The sequence below is a fragment of the Penicillium cataractarum genome, assembly GCF_028827025.1.
Source record: "Penicillium cataractarum strain IBT 29864 chromosome Unknown utg000010l, whole genome shotgun sequence".
In the NCBI taxonomy this organism is placed as follows: domain Eukaryota; kingdom Fungi; phylum Ascomycota; class Eurotiomycetes; order Eurotiales; family Aspergillaceae; genus Penicillium; species Penicillium cataractarum.
The window spans coordinates 585,846-603,486 of record NW_026622746.1 but is presented as its reverse complement, the minus strand read 5'-3'; the positions used below and the strand labels follow the sequence as shown (position 1 = coordinate 603,486).

At 50.7% G+C, this 17,641-nt stretch overlaps 5 protein-coding genes across 5 annotated transcripts; 3 read left to right on the top strand and 2 right to left on the bottom strand.

Moving 5' to 3' along the window:
- Positions 1-409: 409 nt before the first annotated feature.
- On the bottom strand, positions 410-3,843 carry N7496_012347 (PLK family serine/threonine-protein kinase; the record flags this gene model as incomplete). Its single annotated transcript, XM_056705260.1, has 3 exons — positions 410-3,050; positions 3,105-3,547; positions 3,601-3,843. 3 exons carry the CDS (start codon positions 3,841-3,843, stop codon positions 410-412), a joined length of 3,327 nt encoding a protein of 1,108 aa, XP_056549158.1.
- Positions 3,844-5,626: 1,783 nt separating this feature from the next.
- N7496_012346 (OPA3 family protein) lies at positions 5,627-6,498 on the top strand (the record flags this gene model as incomplete). Its single annotated transcript, XM_056705259.1, has 2 exons — positions 5,627-5,686; positions 5,743-6,498. 2 exons carry the CDS (start codon positions 5,627-5,629, stop codon positions 6,496-6,498), a joined length of 816 nt encoding a protein of 271 aa, XP_056549157.1.
- A 3,619-nt stretch (positions 6,499-10,117) lies between these two features.
- On the top strand, positions 10,118-10,372 carry N7496_012345 (uncharacterized protein; the record flags this gene model as incomplete). The annotated part of the gene is made up of 1 exon (XM_056705258.1): positions 10,118-10,372. One exon carries the CDS (start codon positions 10,118-10,120, stop codon positions 10,370-10,372), a length of 255 nt encoding a protein of 84 aa, XP_056549156.1.
- A 1,671-nt stretch (positions 10,373-12,043) lies between these two features.
- N7496_012344 (class I myosin myoA) lies at positions 12,044-16,254 on the top strand (the record flags this gene model as incomplete). Its single annotated transcript, XM_056705257.1, has 8 exons — positions 12,044-12,046; positions 12,138-12,371; positions 12,454-12,499; positions 12,563-14,743; positions 14,796-14,887; positions 14,940-15,187; positions 15,243-15,784; positions 15,836-16,254. 8 exons carry the CDS (start codon positions 12,044-12,046, stop codon positions 16,252-16,254), a joined length of 3,765 nt encoding a protein of 1,254 aa, XP_056549155.1.
- Positions 16,255-16,824: 570 nt separating this feature from the next.
- N7496_012343 (uncharacterized protein) lies at positions 16,825-17,617 on the bottom strand (the record flags this gene model as incomplete). The annotated part of the gene is made up of 2 exons (XM_056705256.1): positions 16,825-16,959; positions 17,021-17,617. 2 exons carry the CDS (start codon positions 17,615-17,617, stop codon positions 16,825-16,827), a joined length of 732 nt encoding a protein of 243 aa, XP_056549154.1.
- Positions 17,618-17,641: the final 24 nt, after the last annotated feature.

Sequence of the window (17,641 nt, the reverse complement as noted above, 5' to 3'; positions counted from 1 at the left end):
AGGACAAATATCCGTTCTCGAACGAATCGCCAATGCGATCTAGTCCCATCTGGGGGTGGATATCGGGCGACAAAAAGCCGATCGTTTGATCAGGCGGCCTGAGCGTAACTGGGATACAGAGGTGTGTCAAGTGCGACGTTGATAAACCGGGGGCACACTATCCAGTCTAGCCTCTCAGAAGTATTCGCATTCCAATGTACATCGGGCCAGTAAAATATTCAATTGAAGCATGGTGGTCGTCACCACAAACTCGGAACTCAAAGAAGACCAAACCAACGAGTGGTGAAAACACCGAAAATTCAAAACGCCAGGTGAACCAGACTTTCAGAGACGCAAGTCATTGACAACAAACACAGAGTCGTAACATCGTGAAGGGAAACAGTAAATAGCAAAAATTAGAGTCGAGAGATTACTCTCGACCCATGACTCTCAAACGTTCCTTTAGCAGGTCCATCTCCTTGTCATAATTCATCCCTGTCTTCTTCTCCAGCTTCTCTCTGTCGCCGTCTTTCAGCATAATCGAACGATAGGCGCCATCGCCATCAGGTGCACCGACTGTGACCCAAACAAACTTCGTTCCATGGCTTCCGCCGGAGGAGCGGTCCTGTGTCCCTTGCCAGAACATTTCAGCGGGTGCCGACTCATCTCCAGAAGCAGAGCGACCGGGAGACGGACGACCGCCGAGTCGTCCATACTTGATCCAGACTTTAAGAACATCTCTGATGAAGCTGATCTTTTGCAAGAACGAGTTGGCATCTAGGATTTCACGGATGCGGTCCTCCACGGAATTGATAGACTCTCCATTGGCGATGCTGAGGAAGGTAGCGGCTTCATCTGAAGCGACGGCACGAGTGTCAAAGCCCGAGGGATGCATCTTGCCCTTGGCAGTGAAGTAGCGAGCTGCGGATGGGGAGAGGTGATAGAAATCGATCCATGGAGAAGAGCTGCGAGTGCGACCGGGTGCAAGGACGAGTTTGGTATGATCGGGAAAGTTGAATTGGAAAGCGCCGTCACCAAAGCCCCAGATGCCGACATTGCCAAGGCGCTGGTAAAACTTGATGAACTGGCCACTACTCGGGGCTGGTGTGTCGTCCGTGATCCCCTCATCGCCATGGCGACCAAGAGATCCAATCATGTATTTGCCAAACTGATCGACCAGTTTGACCCGCTTGATCTTCTCAACATCTGACCTTTCAGACTCGGATCCAGAGTTGGCTCGAAGCTTCATCACCTTTGAGTGTTTAGCATCAAAAAGGGATGTATCAATGAAAGCTCGTCGAATGCCGCGGCACCCAAGGAGGTTATCATCACGGTTCTCGTAAAATTCCACCGGCACCCCGGCGCGAGGAACAAGTTGGTCTGCCTCGGAATATGGGATACCCTTTTCCTCGGGAGTATCAACACTACGTGCCTTGCGACGAATATGCCTCTCGCCATCTCGAACCACAACGCTAGTGGCAGGCTGACCATTCTCTCCCTTGAAGACGCATCCCACACTGCCGTCGTCCAAGACGTACCCAATACCGTATCGGTTGGTATAGTCAACCCATTTGATCACATAGGCGTGGGGTTGCTTTCTGGAGCCGACTCGGCGCCGGGTGGGGCCTTGGGTAATCAGGTTTGCCAACATAAGGCGTAGATTGGTGTTGACATCGGCCAATGAAGTACCTGGCAGGTCCTGGCAGACATCATCTTGGTGGAAAATAGGGCTCAGTCCCAGACTGGAGCGAGCTTTGCTGGACTTGCTATCAGTCCGAACAAGACCCTGGGGTTGGGCTGTTGACTTAGTATGTTGGGTGGATGAGAAAGCTGACTCGGTTGGACTGAGCTTGGGTCGTTCAACCCGTTCAGCGGCAATCTTCAAGTCGGTGCGGGACACGGATCGCAGAGAGGCTTGGCGACTTATTGTTCGTCGCTCCTCGGCTACTGTAGACAGCTTTGCGTCACTAGTAGGGACAGCTGGCTGCGACCCTTGGCTGGCAGCTTCCAACCTCCGGGATTGCGATCGTGTTTTACCGATTGTTAGACCAGAAGGCATGCTCGTAGACTTGGCCAGTTGAGGGACCACGTTTTCACGCAGCGTAGGGGCGTTGGAAGCAGACACCATCCTTCGCGTGCGAATTGGCCTCTCGGCGAGCCCGCCTGCAGGAGCATCAGTGCTAGACAAAGGTGCAGGTTCAGAAACTTTGGGCTCTCGGTAGGGTCTGGCAGAGGGCTCTGCGAATTCGGGGATAACTGGCGCTTTTCTGACGGAAGCCATTCCAGGGCGAGCCTGTTGGCGAAGTGTCGCTGCATGATTCTGACCCTCCATCCTGCGTTGTTGGGCAGCCGCAAGTGCAGCGTTCGTTCGAGTAGTTGCGACTGCGTTGGTGCGAACCGACACGCTGCGCCGAGACAAAGTGCTACTGTCCATTGCGGAGTCCTCTGTGCGAATCGTTTTACGAGAACTCTCCATCAGACACCAGTCTCCCTCGATCTCGTGCGGCCATCGATAGACAAAATCCATGGGTAGAGGCACGAGAGGCCGGAGACCTCTTGCATCCTCCGTCTCGCACTCCGAGTATGCCGATTTTGAGCAGTTTCGACCAACAGACTTGCGAGCAGTTCCATCGGGTTTTCTCCCGACGCCACACAGCGAGTAGAACGCAGCCTTGCAAGAGTGATACCGTTGGCTAGGATCATCCACTTGATAGACGTAGGCACGAAGCTTCTCATCCGAGTCGAGGCCATAGCCCTTAACCATGGAGTCGCCTCGGGGTGATTGGTCTTTGAGCCAGATTGGCTTGTTGAATCGACATGCTGGGTCCAGTTGGCGAGGGATACAACCGTCGTACATATTGAAGAAAGGATGCTCAACGATGTCATCGGGGTCCGGCCGTTCCTCGTCTACCAGGTTCAAGCAGGCACTGACCAGATCTTTTGCCTCGTCTGGAATGAAATTGGAGTTTTCGGATTCTTTTGGCCATACATAGGTCAAATTTCGGACCTTCTTGTAGATCTCTTCCTGTGTTTTTGATTGGAATGGTGGGTATCCGGTGAGCATTGCAAAGCTGGGCAGAGAATATTAGCCAGGTTTGGATCAATAGTATTCTGCATGCACTTACCATATAACACCCAATGACCAAATATCGACCTTTTGGGTATGGCCGCCCTTGCTCTTGTCAAGAACCTCGGGCGCAATGTAATTCGGTGTCCCGCACAAAGTGTTTCGCCGCTTAGCGTCTTTGTCTGACAAAATCATCGCAGCAAGGCCAAAGTCTCCAATTTTGATGTTCATGTTACGGTCGAGAAACAAGTTCCCCATCTTCAAGTCGCGGTGTGCAACGAATCGCTTGTGTAGGTACTTGACGCCGGCACAAAGCTGAATCATAAATCGCCTTACTTCTGGAAGACTGAGACACCTTCGTTTTCGGACCATATCCATCACTGACCCATTCGGACATAACTCGAGAACGACGTATGTACTCTGCTCGAAGGCGAAAGCGCGGTAAAATTGAACGATGAAGGGGTGACGCATTTTCGAATGGATTTGGAGTTCTGTTCGAAACTATGCCAATGTCAGCATGCGCCCTGAATATCTCTTAGCAACGGTCGCTGTACCTTTTCTTCCATCTTTTTCTGCGGCATTTGTGACTTGACAACTTTCATCGCAAACACGCGGCCATTCCGAGCCAAGGTGCCCTCATAGCAGACCGCGAACCCTCCCTTCCCCAAAAATCCGCCAATGGAGTATCGTTCCGCATCCTCCTCGGGCTCTGTGACTATTGATGGGGGTGGGTCTGCGTGGTTCTTGGAAGCTGAAGACGACTTTGGCGCCGCGGCGACGTTGTGTTTATCACCCATTTTCCTGTCCATTGGAGCCTTAGGCTTTATCATTTGGTTCGTCGTCCGAGGCGAAAGAGCTTCCATTATGGATGTTGCGACGTTGGGGTTGTTGCGTCGAAGCGATCAGGGCTATCGCGACGGGTATGTTCGGTGGGATCAGAACCTCCAGTAGCAATGTCAAACGTAAAGATCATAAGATGAAACAGGATATTAAGCGGTCGTGCAAGTTGGTGGGTATCAAGGTGCTGCAAAATGGAATCCCTGCAACGATCCGGAGCGTTAGCACTTGACTTGAATTGATCTCCGCCCAGTCGGCAAACCAATCCCAGCAGCTCGGTCGGAAAAGGCAGACGATAGTCACTTACCGGAATGCAAAGCGCTAAAGAATCAAAAACTGTACAAATCTCCCAAAGGGAACACGGTTCAACTCGACCGGGGGTTGAAGTGGGGAGAAAAGACAAAGTCCAGGTGAAGAAACTCGGACCATAATAGTTTTCCCGATTTGGAAATCGATAAACAGTGGTTCCCAGTCACGTGACCCCATAGCAACCTCGAATTTTCAGACCAAACGATCTAAATAGCTACTCCACTCTCTAATGATTTTTGGTGGAAAGATATTCATGTGTAAGTGAATTAATCTTCTTGTAATCCGCTCAAGGTCGGCTTGGATCATTCCACTCATGTGTTGTGTTGTTACCGTATCAATATTTGACACCCAAATATATTTTTCATTACCCGCACCCCGAATCGCCCCTCACGTTTAATCCTGTAGAGATTCTACTGATCTACCCAATAGACTGAGACGTTGTTTCTCACATGGTAACAAGACACAACAGCATTATCTAAGGTTCACTGTTTCAGTTTGGTACCTCCCATCAATTTCTGAGCTTCAGACTGTTCTGTTTACAACTTGAACCCCCGCTCGACATTCCGGGATTCGTAGTGGAGCCCAACGCTCGTCGGAAGGCCACCTCCGCAATATTTCGTGTGTACCTAGGTATGTGGTTATTTACTCCGTACGGATGGGGGTCAATACTGTTGGTGATCAAGGCTGTAGATGTGTTGGAATCTCCGAGCTTAAAATCAATTACCGGAGCTCATCTAATGCCTATGCATTGGGACACTATCCACGCTACCACAGAATCTAGGAACAAGCACTTAATCGTTCCAGCTCATTGGCTAAGACATAGCAGGACCCACCTGCACTGACTTCCAAATTGACATGTCTGTCGATTTCAACAGGATCCATTTGACTCCTCAATGTATCCGTATTGTCGCATCAAAGATTCTAAACTTCCCATGATCGAGCTGGAGTAGTTAGGTAGCTTTTCGTGCAGACAGTCTCTTCCATTGATACATACGGCCGGGGCTGAATGGAAGGCGTGCTAATATATGACCAACAATTGCCCAGATGGTGACTATGGACAATGCTCTCTACATACTATCCATCCTATTTCGAGGGGTTAGTCGGCTCGACCGTCGTTGCCGTGTAGCATTGTTTGACCCAGCCCAGTTTTGTGTAGAGCCACCAGCAGAAAAATCCTACTGATGAGCCCTTAAAACACACTCTCGAATTTCAATTTCCCTTGATCTACAACGCCTTACTACTTTAGAAACAGCTGTTTTGATAGGGGCAGCTTCTGGTGTTCGGTCCAGTCTCTGTGCTGACTCAGCACGGACTATGCCGATTTTGCGCGGTGGGGACTGATGACCGGGGCTGATCAACGTCACGGGCATTTTACAGTCGTGAGTCAAGCTCGAGGCTGCTTGCCAGGCTCTGACTTTCCTTTCTCAAAGCACAATGTCGTTGACACTCAAGCTTTCTTCCCTTGCCATTCGCACTCTTTCCAAGCCCATTGCCGTAAGCATACAAGCTCCGCTCACCACCCCCCTAGGGCTAAGCTGACACTCTCGCAGAACCAAATCAAGGCTCAGGCTCGCGAACATGAGCGATTCCGCAACATTTGTGTCTCGATGGCACAGGCCCTCCACCGATTCGATATGCGCCTCCGATTAGGATCCATTCGCAATGATACCGCAATCCGCAAACAAGCCGAGGCCGCGGCCGAAGCTAAGAAACACGTCCCCACATCGCCAACGGTCAAAACCGAGGCCGCAACAAAGGCGGAGGAGGAAGCTCTCTCGAAAGCCAAAGCTGCAGCTGAAGAAGCGGCAAAGCCCCATCATTACAGAATTCGACCATTGTCCGAGTCGAAAGCTATCGAGTCCGGCGCCAACTTCATCAGTGAATCCTTCCTTTTCCTCGTTGCAGGCGGTTTGATCGTATTTGAGTCGTGGCGGTCTCGTCGCAAGGAGAGCACTCGCAGAGAGGGTGTCGAGGACCGACTAGCCGAACTCGAACAATCCGAGCAAACTGCCCGGGAATCTCTGGTAGCCTTGGAGAAGGAACTGCTGGCTCTCAAAGCCAAGCATGGAGAGCTACCCAAGCCAACACACCGCATCCTGCCTCGCCAAGTTTGGGAGGTTCTTCCTGAGGTCGAGGAGCCCGAAGCCCCAGAGACATGGTGGACACGCATCACCTCATATATACCTTTCGGCCAAAGCTCTACCCCGGCTGCTCCGGCAGAGCCAACGCCAACAAAGGACATTACACCTGCCACCGAGAAACCAGCCACGCCAGTGCAAACAAGTGCATTAAATGGAAAATCCTAGGCTGAGACCAAGTGCCCATTATGGATTTCTCCAATACCAATTAATACGTATAGAGCGTTTGAGCATTGCTACTTGGCGCTTTTCTTTTCTCTTGATTCATCTCTTCAACTTGGATACCCTCCGCTCTCCATCTTCATCTGGCGCCTTGTACATAGACATCTGTCCATATTCAGGTATATATACTTTCGAATTCATTTCTTGAAACTCGACGCTTAGCACTTATCCGGCACTTTGAAATGGAGGGGGACCGACTGTGCTTTGTGAGACCCATGCATGGCTGTGCGTCTTCCTATACTCTTATTCTTTCCTCGCCATAGTGTATAAAATGATTGCTGTGGACGGCCGTACCCTTCATCTTGAGGTTCACTGCGTTAATGTTGGCTCGAGGATCCTGGCTTTGCTTGTCAGCGTCTCAACTAACTCTTATTGAACCACCATATACAGGTGCTTGCTGTTTTCAAGTCTATTATATCTCGTGAACAAGGATATTTATAGGACAATGTTATTGACACGACAAAAAAATTCACGGCACGACAGAGCTAGTCCTAATTAGGAACGTACCCCCCAGATACAAAATGCTACCTTCGACATCCACATAATAATTGCCAAGCCCTTATGTATGCATATTCCCATACATAAGCGCTTCCCGCGGATGCTCTAGTGTCGTCAGCGGTCATACCCGCCTCTATCACATGACCTCTATTTGTTTATCTCCATGACATACCAAGTCGGCTTCCTAACCCACTTCCTACCATCACCCTTTTCCAAGGCTATTTTACAACCACCTAATTCATCTAAACATGCAGGGATTTGAAGCAGAAGCAATTTCAAATTTCAGAGGCTAATTAATATATTATCTAGATCGATTTCACCCTCATACACGCCCTTCCCGCCCAATCCGCGCAGTACGCTTCCTAACAACCTCGAAACCAGAAGGATCTCGCTTGGTAGATCGGTCTAATCGATTTGACCGGCGGGTGGCTTTCTTGGTGGTCTTCAAGTTGCTAGCTTTGGTGGTTTTCAAGTTGTTAGCTTTGGTGGTTTTCAAGTTGTTAGCTTTGGTGGTTTTCAAGTTGTTGGCTTTAGTGGTCTTTGGCTGTTTCTTTGCTGCCGTGGCATCAGCAGTCTCCTTCGCTGCCAATACAATGGGGTCTTTTCGAGCATGGTTAGCTCGCCCGGGGGGGCGCCCTGCAGCTTTCGCGATTGCTGGCTCCTTGACTTGAAGCACACTTTGTATGTAAAGTGGCTGGTAATCGTCTTTAATTGAAGTAAGGAGCCACCACTGGCGATGGAACTGATCCCTTTCGAGAGGCAGATTGCCTTCAATAGCCACCAAAATCTCATGGATGCATGGTAAACCAAGTGCCTGCCGATGGTAATTGGTGCAATCGACCATCTCCAATTCCTTCTTCCTATATGCATCTAGTTGCCTAGCAACCGATTGAAGGGCTTTCCGGTGCACCCAACCAAGAACCTTACGAAACAGGGGCGTAAGGAGGTTCCCTGGCAGCTTCTCACGCTCCTCCGCAATCGATTGGTTGATGGTAATATGGCGAGCACTGACCGCAGTTCGAATCCCACACATAACAGTGTGGAGGTCGCCAACTGAATACTTAATGAATCTCTTCAAATAGGCATGGGCCCCTTCCACTCGCGAGGATGAAGTTTCGCCGAAATGGAAGGTGTTATTAGTATAACAGCGGAGAAAGCGTTGCTGCATACCATCCTTCATCCATTGATTCGAGATGTAGTCAATTGCCTCTGTGAAAACCTGGTGCTTATAGTGCTTCTTAAAGCTCTTCCAAGCAGTCTCCATCTCTGCTATTGTAGGTGCAAAGATGACTTTATTGAAGAGGTCCTTTGCAGAATTCCATCGCCCGTTGATATCGTCTCGAATGTCCCCTTCCTTCTCAAGATAGACAAGAAGATGCTGGGCAATCTTCGGCCGCAGTCTCTTCTCAATATTCTTCTGGATATGCCATATACAAAGCAGGGAGGTTGTATTTGGAAAGGCCGTTGCTATAGCAGCCAGGAGACTCTCTGCATCGTCAGAGAATATAGTTGTTGGAAAGGGGATTTGGTGCTTAATAAGTTGATCCCGAAGGATCTCCAGAACCCACCGATATGCACCCTCTTGCTCATCCGATATAAAAGCGCAGGCAATATAGAAGGTTTTCCCATTAGCTGACCTTCCAACAATATTAACCATAGGCATATTGAACCGATTGGTCTTGTATGTGGCATCAATCCAAAGGAGAGAGGAAAATCGAGCGAGAAGGTCGAGGCCCGAATGAGATGCGCAGAGTATGTGTTGGACCCGGCTTTCTCCCCCCTCGGTCTCCTTATAAAAGACGTCCCAGCCCGGCAGCCCCATCAGGAGGGCCGAAGTAGGCGTACGTCCCCTAAGAAACCGCTTCCGTGCACGATAGCGAAGGTTCGCCAAGTCTCTTGGGTTGAGGCGAATGCGGGATTGGTATGGGTCTTCTGCATCAACTTCGGCCTTGCTATAAGCTCCCTCTTGCCGTAGGATACTGATAACTTCGAGGTTCGAATGCCTTAGCATGAATAGTTGAATTACCCGCTCCTGGGTCTCCTTCATCTGCTGGCGCCGGTGAATTGGGTGTATTGCAGGTGCAGAAGCCGTGTGGCCAGTATGAGAGCCCTTCTTAACGGTGAAGAGCCAGCCGTTGGTTTCCTTCTTAAGGTAGGCAGAGAAGTGGCAACCGCAGCGGCGAGAGGTAGTCTGGCGGGTGGTTTTAGAAGGGTGCTTCCTAGGCTGGCCACCCCGATCGCACTGGAGGGTAACCGACCGATCGTTCGAATTCGCAGTGGTAATGGCGTATCCTTGGTGAGAGGCAAATTGGTTAAGGATAGCCCGGGCTTCCTGGCTAGTTTCGACCTCGATTAGCCAGTTGTTCGGCGGTGGTTGAAGAGCCATGTTGAATTGGTAGGAGTTGAATTGGTAGGAGTTGAATTGGTAGGAGTTGAATTGGTAGGAGTTGAATTGGTAGGAAGCGAATTAGAAAGAGATATCGGCCCTAAGGAGAGAATCAATTAGCCATTGAATATAAAACTTGGTGGTAGGAAGGGGGTTAGTATGTAGGAATGAGTTTGGAATGCCGACCTGGTATGTCATGGAGATAAACAAATAGAGGTCATGTGATAGAGGCGGGTATGACCGCTGACGACACTAGAGCATCCGCGGGAAGCGCTTATGTATGGGAATATGCATACATAAGGGCTTGGCAATTATTATGTGGATGTCGAAGGTAGCATTTTGTATCTGGGGGGTACGTTCCTAATTAGGACTAGCTCTGTCGTGCCGTGAATTTTTTTGTCGTGTCAATAACATTGTCCTATTTATATGAATCATACTCTAGTAACGCTAAGACGCCAAGCCTGTTCAGGAACGTACCTTACGAGTAGTATAGTACACCTAATGGATCCGATATCTGTATAATACCTATTAAGCCTTTCTGTACGGTATAAACAGTGATACTTTGTGCCGAGCAGTGAGAGCACTACACAAAGCTTGGCGCGTTAAGAACGCATCGAGCTCATCCGGGTATCCTGAGAACCTCTACTCTGGTCGTTATTATCAATAACGACGATCTCTACGATGATCCACTCGAGTGTCAGATTTGCTTTCGTGGCTTTCTCGGTACTGGATAGCCTCCGGGATCACTTCGAGAGCTCCCATCCCGAAAAGCAGGCTAACTATCTTGGCTATATCTTTCGGTACTGGGACAACTACAGATATACTTGTACCGTGAAGGACTGCGAGTGGACCTTCAAGCGATACGTCTACTATATTTATCATATGGAGAAGTTTCATCCTGGTGTATCTCTTGGTGAGCGTGAGACTGAGTACTAGGCGTTCCCACCGCGATGCAGAACGATCCTAGTGAGCGCGTGGTGACAGAGCTGATCCCTTCTACAATTCCTGTCCCTTCTACGACCCCTGTCCCTTCTACGCCACGGCACCGGATGATCAACGAGGAGTCCTGTCCGTTGAGAGCACGTGCTCTCAGAATTACACTAACTGACCACGTTGAATCCTCCATATACCCTCCCCTTCACCACGGGAGTGGGCTTTATCGCCATGAGTATGGAAAAAGAAATCCAGAAAACAGAAAACATAAGTATAGCATAAGTCCCGAATATCACACATGATACCCCTCGAATGCTCCCTTGACCTTAGGCCATCCCAAGCCCAGCAAGTTCATAGCGGTTGTCTCCACGTTAGTCTCCTACTTGGTGGTCTCGACATTGGTAGTGCCATCAGCGTTAGTGGTCTCGACCCGGGCCTTCTTTGTATCCGGTTGATCGAGATTATCCTCCGCTGCCTCTGCCTTGCGCTTTCGAATCCTCTTCGGCTTGCCATTCGCCGCTCGGTTGATATATCCATGGAAATTTCTTGCTGTACTCGGCTGTGGAACTGTGGAGGGATTTTATAGCACTTCTGCCTCTCAATGTACAGGTATCGCAGCGGATTTGCTGTGTACCAGGAGTTGTCGGAGGTCCATAGCAGGCCCCAAGTGTCGTTAGTCTTCAGCTTAGACAGACAGATTGCACATGGGGTAGGATTTAGCGGAGATACTACGACACGATGATCACAAGAACCAGATTCGGAATTGACCAGATTCTGGTTCTGGTTATCTGCGGGGGCTCCAGAGGGATTACTCTACTGCGAGAGGCGCCCACAGAAACGTAATTGGCCCTATCTACGACCTTATTTACTAGTATGATGTAGGGAGAAGGCTTGGCTAAGGTACAAGCATACGAGCGGTTAGGTTAAGTGCAGGTTATAAGCTTCCTGTCGAGTATTAAAGACGGAAAGGCTAGTCTACATAGTAGTAAATATAACTAGGACGTAAGATTGGTTATAGGATTGGTCTTGAGATTGTACTTAAATTTCAGCTCTAGTAATCTTATTAGTTAATTAATTCAAATGAATTTCAATCGTTTTCCAGTGGTAAAATCGCTGACTCAGAGTTTTGGGGAAGTCCACGTCCACCATGGCGGTAAACATGTCAGGCGTCAGTTTTCCGCTGGGTCCATGCCCAATGACGTCGATGCTGCTATTCTTGACCCGCACGAGCCACAGTCCCTGACGCTCGTGGCTAATAATTCTCTTGTCAAAGTTTTTCAGTGATAGACACTAAAGAGGCAAAAAGTGAAGAGACTAGTCAGAGTCAGTAATCTCATACCTCGTAAATGTGCCGAGACTTCCGACTTCTAGTATCTTTGTACCAAGTACTTTAGTTCGCCGCCCCTGAGGCAGCAACGGAAGAGAACCATAGAACCAGAACCCTCGCAGTGTGGCGCAGTTGTGCGGGTTGTTTGATTTGGTTTGTTCTGGTTGTACGTAAGTCCGCAGCCCGCCTTCCGCTTCCCTTCGATCGTCCACTCTGGCCCTTTGTCGCCTCAACATCCCTCCTCGCTGCAATTCTCCTTTCCGAGCGAATCGGACTCTCTTGATCACCTTTGATTGATTGTCCAAAATTGTTGCCCGGGCGCGAGATATCCGGTGCTTGACACAACCATGGTGAGTTGCTCATCATCCACCCCCAGTGTCGCAAGACAAGGCCCCCGGATTGATCTGAACACTGACCCCGCAACTTTTTCACGACTTTTAGGGTCAGTCACGACGCCCCGCTGGCGGCGAGAAGAAGAGTCGCTTCGGGCGCAATAAAGCAGTCGCCGATGTAGGCGACGGCCGACAGACGGGCAAGTCACAGGTCAAGAAGGCCACTTTTGAAAGTTCCAAGAAGAAGGAGATTGGTGTTTCGGATCTCACGCTACTGAGCAAGATCTCCAACGAAGCCATCAATGATAACTTGAAACTTCGTTTCGAGCATGACGAGATTTATGTAAGGGAGCCGCCGGCGCAGCCGACTGCGGGGCAAGCCCGCTGCGCGGGATTAGAATGAAGGCTAACGAGCGTCATACCAGACTTATATCGGACATGTGCTGGTCTCTGTCAACCCGTTCCGGGATTGTAAGTCGATATGTGAGCTATTTCTCTCGTCGCCGAGTTGCTAACGGACGATTTCTCCTATAGTGGGTATCTACACTGATAAGGTGCTCGACTCCTACCGCGGCAAGAACCGACTCGAAGTCCCCCCTCATGTATTCGGAGTCGCCGAATCTGCATACTACAACATGAAGTCCTACAAAGACAACCAATGTGTGATCATTTCCGGAGAGTCGGGTGCCGGAAAGACGGAAGCCGCCAAGAGAATCATGCAGTACATTGCCAGTGTTTCCGGGGGAAGCGATTCGTCGATTCAACAGACTAAGGACATGGTGCTGGCCACGAATCCGCTGCTGGAATCATTTGGTAATGCGAAGACATTGCGAAACAACAACTCCTCGCGATTCGGCAAGTACCTCGAGCTCGAGTTCAACGCCAACGGCGAGCCGGTGGGTGCCAACATTACAAACTACCTTTTGGAGAAGTCTCGAGTTGTGGGCCAGATCACGAACGAGCGAAACTTCCACATTTTCTACCAATTCACAAAGGGCGCGCCGCAAAAGTACCGCGACACTTTCGGCGTGCAACAACCACAGACCTACCTCTACACGAGCCGTTCGAAGTGTTACGACGTTCCGGGAATTGACGACGTTGCGGAATTCAAAGATACGTTGGACGCGATGAGAATGATTGGCATGAGCGAGGCGGAGCAAGATAACGTTTTCCGTATGCTAGCAGCGATTCTGTGGATCGGCAACATTCAATTTACGGAAGATGATTCGAGCAATGCGTCAATTACGGATCAATCGGTTGTCGATTTCGTTGCTTATCTGTTGGAAGTGGATTCTTCCCAGGTTAACAAGGCCTTGACCATTCGCCTGATGGAGACCGCTCGTGGAGGACGAAGAGGCTCGGTATACGAGGTTCCATTGAACACGGTTCAGGCCGTCGCAGTTCGGGATGCTCTAGCCAAGGCCATCTACTTCAACCTCTTCGACTGGATCGTGGAGCGTGTCAACCAGTCTCTGACTGCCCGAGGATCTATCACCAACTCGATTGGTATTCTGGATATCTACGGGTTTGAGATTTTCGAGAAGAACTCCTTTGAGCAGCTTTGCATTAACTACGTCAACGAGAAGCTGCAACAGATTTTCATTCAGTTAACGCTAAAGGCGGAGCAGGATGAATACGCTCGGGAGCAGATTAAGTGGACTCCCATCAAGTACTTCGATAACAAGGTCGTGTGCTCCCTGATTGAGGACAAGAGACCCCCTGGCGTGTTCGCTGCATTGAACGATGCTTGCGCTACTGCCCACGCCGATTCTGGTGCTGCCGACAACACCTTCGTGGGCAGACTGAACTTCCTTGCTCAGAACCCCAACTTCGAGGGTCGCCAAGGCCAGTTCATCATCAAGCACTACGCTGGTGACGTGAGCTATGCCGTCGAAGGAATGACCGATAAAAACAAGGACCAGCTTTTGAAGGATCTGCTCAACTTGGCCGGCTCCAGCAGCAACCAATTTGTCCACACCCTCTTCCCCAACCAGGTCAACCAGGATGATAAGCGCCGTCCGCCTACCGCTGGTGACAAGATCAAGGCCTCTGCCAATGACCTTGTTACTACCCTGATGAAGGCGCAGCCCTCCTACATTCGTACCATCAAACCCAACGACAACAAGGCTCCTCGGGAGTATAATGAGGGCAACGTGCTCCACCAGATCAAGTATCTTGGTCTGCAAGAGAACGTGCGCATTCGTCGTGCCGGTTTCGCCTACCGTCAGACCTTTGACAAGTTCGTCGAGCGATTCTACCTCCTCTCGCCCAAGACCTCTTACGCCGGTGACTACACCTGGACTGGTGATTCCGAGTCCGGTGCTAAGCAAATCCTGAGGGATACCAGTATCCCTGCGGAGGAGTACCAGATGGGTATCACCAAGGTCTTCGTCAAGACTCCCGAAACCCTATTTGCACTTGAGGCTATGCGAGACCGCTACTGGCACAACATGGCCATTCGAATCCAGCGTGCTTGGCGCAACTATCTGCGTTACCGTATCGAGTGTGCTATTCGTATCCAGCGATTCTGGAGACGCATGACTGGCGGTCTTGAGCTTATCAAGGTTCGTGATCAGGGACACCAGATCCTGCAGGGCCGCAAGGAACGCCGGAGAATGAGTTTGCTTGGCTCTCGTCGCTTCCTGGGTGACTACCTTGGTGTCAGCAACAAGGGTGGTCCTGGTGAGATGATCCGTAGTGGTGCCAACATCAACAGTAAGTTCAAATGCGTGTTTCCAAATGAACAGTACCTAATATTTTATCATAGGCTCTGAAGATGTGCTCTTCTCTTGCCGAAGTGAGCTCCTGGTTTCCAAGTTTGGTCGATCTAGCAAGCCTGTCCCTCGAATTCTCGTTTTGGTAAGTTTCTGAAACCAGCCTCTTTGTCAAACAGCGACTCACAGCTTGCTAGACCTCCCGTCATGTGTATATTGTGGCGCAAAGTATCGTCAACAACCAACTGGTTATTTCGTCCGAGCGTACCGTTCCCCTTGGCGCTATCAAGACCGTCAGCACTTCGAACTTGAAGGATGACTGGTTCTCGTTGGTGATTGGTGCTCAAGAGCCCGACCCTCTTCTTAACTGCGTTTTCAAGACTGAATTCTTCACCCACCTGTCCAATGCTTTGCGCGGCTCTTTGAACCTCAAGGTTGGCGAAAGGTAAGACGAGATTTCCCTTTCAACATTATGAGAACATCTTCTGACTAGTGAATAGCATTGAGTACAACAAGAAGCCCGGGAAGCTGGCGTACGTCAAGGCCGTTAAAGACCCGGCTGCGGGTGCCGTGGACAGCTACAAGAGCAGCACTATCCACACTAGTGCTGGTGAACCTCCCAGTTCCGTGTCCAAACCCACCCCTCGAGCCAAGCAGGTTGCTGCTCGGCCCGTCACCAAGGGCAAACTACTCCGACCGGGCGGTCCTGGTGGTGGTCCCTCGAAGCTATCCGCTGCGGCTCGCAAGCCCGCACCGGCCCCCCAGCCTTTGCCTCAGTCAACTCCTCAGCCTGCTACTCAAACTCGGATCGTTCCTCAGCCCGTGGCTGCGGTTACAGCCGCCGCTGCCGCACACTCTCGCAACGTGTCGACCGGCTCTGTGAGAGCTCCTCCTCCCCCTCCCCCAGCAGCACCCCCGGCTGCTGCTGCAGCCCCCAAGAAGCCCACTGCAAAGGTCTTGTACGACTTTAGCAGCGACCGCGCCAACGAATTGACCATCCGCACTGGTGAGATTGTGCAGATTGTTTCCAAGGAAGGAAACGGTACGTTTGGCCCCTCTTGTAACAATGAACCTAGCACTGATTTCTCTCCAGGATGGTGGCTCTGCATGAACACGACGACCTCTACTCAAGGTTGGACTCCCGAAGCTTACCTCGAAGAGCAAGTCGCTCCTACACCTAAGCCCGCACCTCCCCCACCACCCCCAGCTGCCCCTCGCGCCACACCTAGCCCCGTTCCCAACGGCGCTGGTGCCGTCGCCGCAGCCAAGTCCAAGCCCGCCCCGCCAGCACCGCCTGCCAAGCGTCCCAACATGGCTGGTCGCAAGCCCGCCCCTCCTCCTGCTCCCCGGGATAGCACCCTCAGCATGAACTCGGGAGACTCTTCTGGCGCGAGTGGTCGGGGTACGCCTAACAGCACCTCGAATGCTAGTCTAGCAGGTAATCTGGCCGAGGCACTGCGGGCCCGGCAGAGTGCTATGCAAGGGAAGCAAGATGATGACGATGAATGGTAGAATATCCCCGATCTGCATGTGCCAAGATTGTTCGTGATTCCGTTCTGTTGTGCTTCATGTACCTGGTCGGTCGCAGGTGATGGATCCGTCTCTTCGTTTCTGCGCTTAGCGTTGGACCTTTTGATTTTGCTCTGCTTCTTGTTACACCCCCCCTTGTTGTATCCAAATTCTATTTCACTTCCTTTTCGACTTCTATGACTTTTTCCTGTGTCTGTGAGAAACGTTGGTATGAAGTCCAAGACATTGTTCATTGATTCTGGGTTTCTGATGGATATGATCCCAAGTCATTATTGTTCTGTTCGTCATGGACTGGCAGCTTCTGACTGCCCTGTCCTTCGTCCCTTTTACTTCCTTTTCAAGATTCTTTTGTGGTTTGAACAGTAGAAGATACGCGATTCAAAGAGTGGAAATACATACTATCTACAAAAGAAGTCATACTTCTGATCAAATTGATTCAAATAAACATCAAAGATTATTGGCATGCGTATCCTATGCCTCGAAGATATTCATAGCCCCAGAACGTAAACTTTCCTTCGCTGGAACTAACATCCTGTCAGATATCATCCCAAACTAGGACAGGAACTTGCTAGCCAGACTCATCAGTCCAGAAGCACTACCAGTTCCACTACCACCACCCTGACCCTTCATGTACATCTTAAGAGCCATCTCCGCAGCACTGTTCACAGCAGACTGCTTATCACCAGACTAGACACAACCATTAGCATCAACCGCAATCCCCTCCCAGAATCAAAGTCATAAAACTCACCATACTAGCCCCAGCCCCCTGCTTCTCCTCCCACAACTTCCCAGCCTGAGCCATCGCCAACCCAATCAACTTATTCTTATCCATGCCCCCATCACTCGAACCCCCAGAAGTAAACATCTTCAACGCCTGCATCGCCGCACCCGCACCCACAGTCGAAGAATCATGGCTGCGACCCTCCTCATTGCCGCCTCCATTGTACATGGCGTTGTGAGCCTGCACCGCGTGCTGCTCGTCCACCTCGATCCGCGATGGGTCCTGGAATTGGCCCTTGCGCTCGTTGAGGAAGGATAGGGCGGAGCTGAAGAGGGAACTGTCTTCGGAGGAGTGGTGCGATTGTGCGTGCTGCGCTGCGCTGCTGAAGTCGTCGCCGCCGCTGTATTGCTGGTTGCCTGAGTAGCGGGTGTCGTTCATGTCGCCGTGGCGTCGGTCGTCGCGGTTGTACGAGTCGTTGCTGTAGCCCTGGTTACGGCCTTCGTCGCGGCCGTAGCTTTCATTGCGGCCTTCATTGTTGTAGCCCTGGTTACGACCCTCATCGCGGCGGCCGGAGGAACCCTCGTCATACGAGTTTCCCTCGTTATAGTAATCACGGGAAGCCATGGCGTAAAGACAGGAACTCAGTTT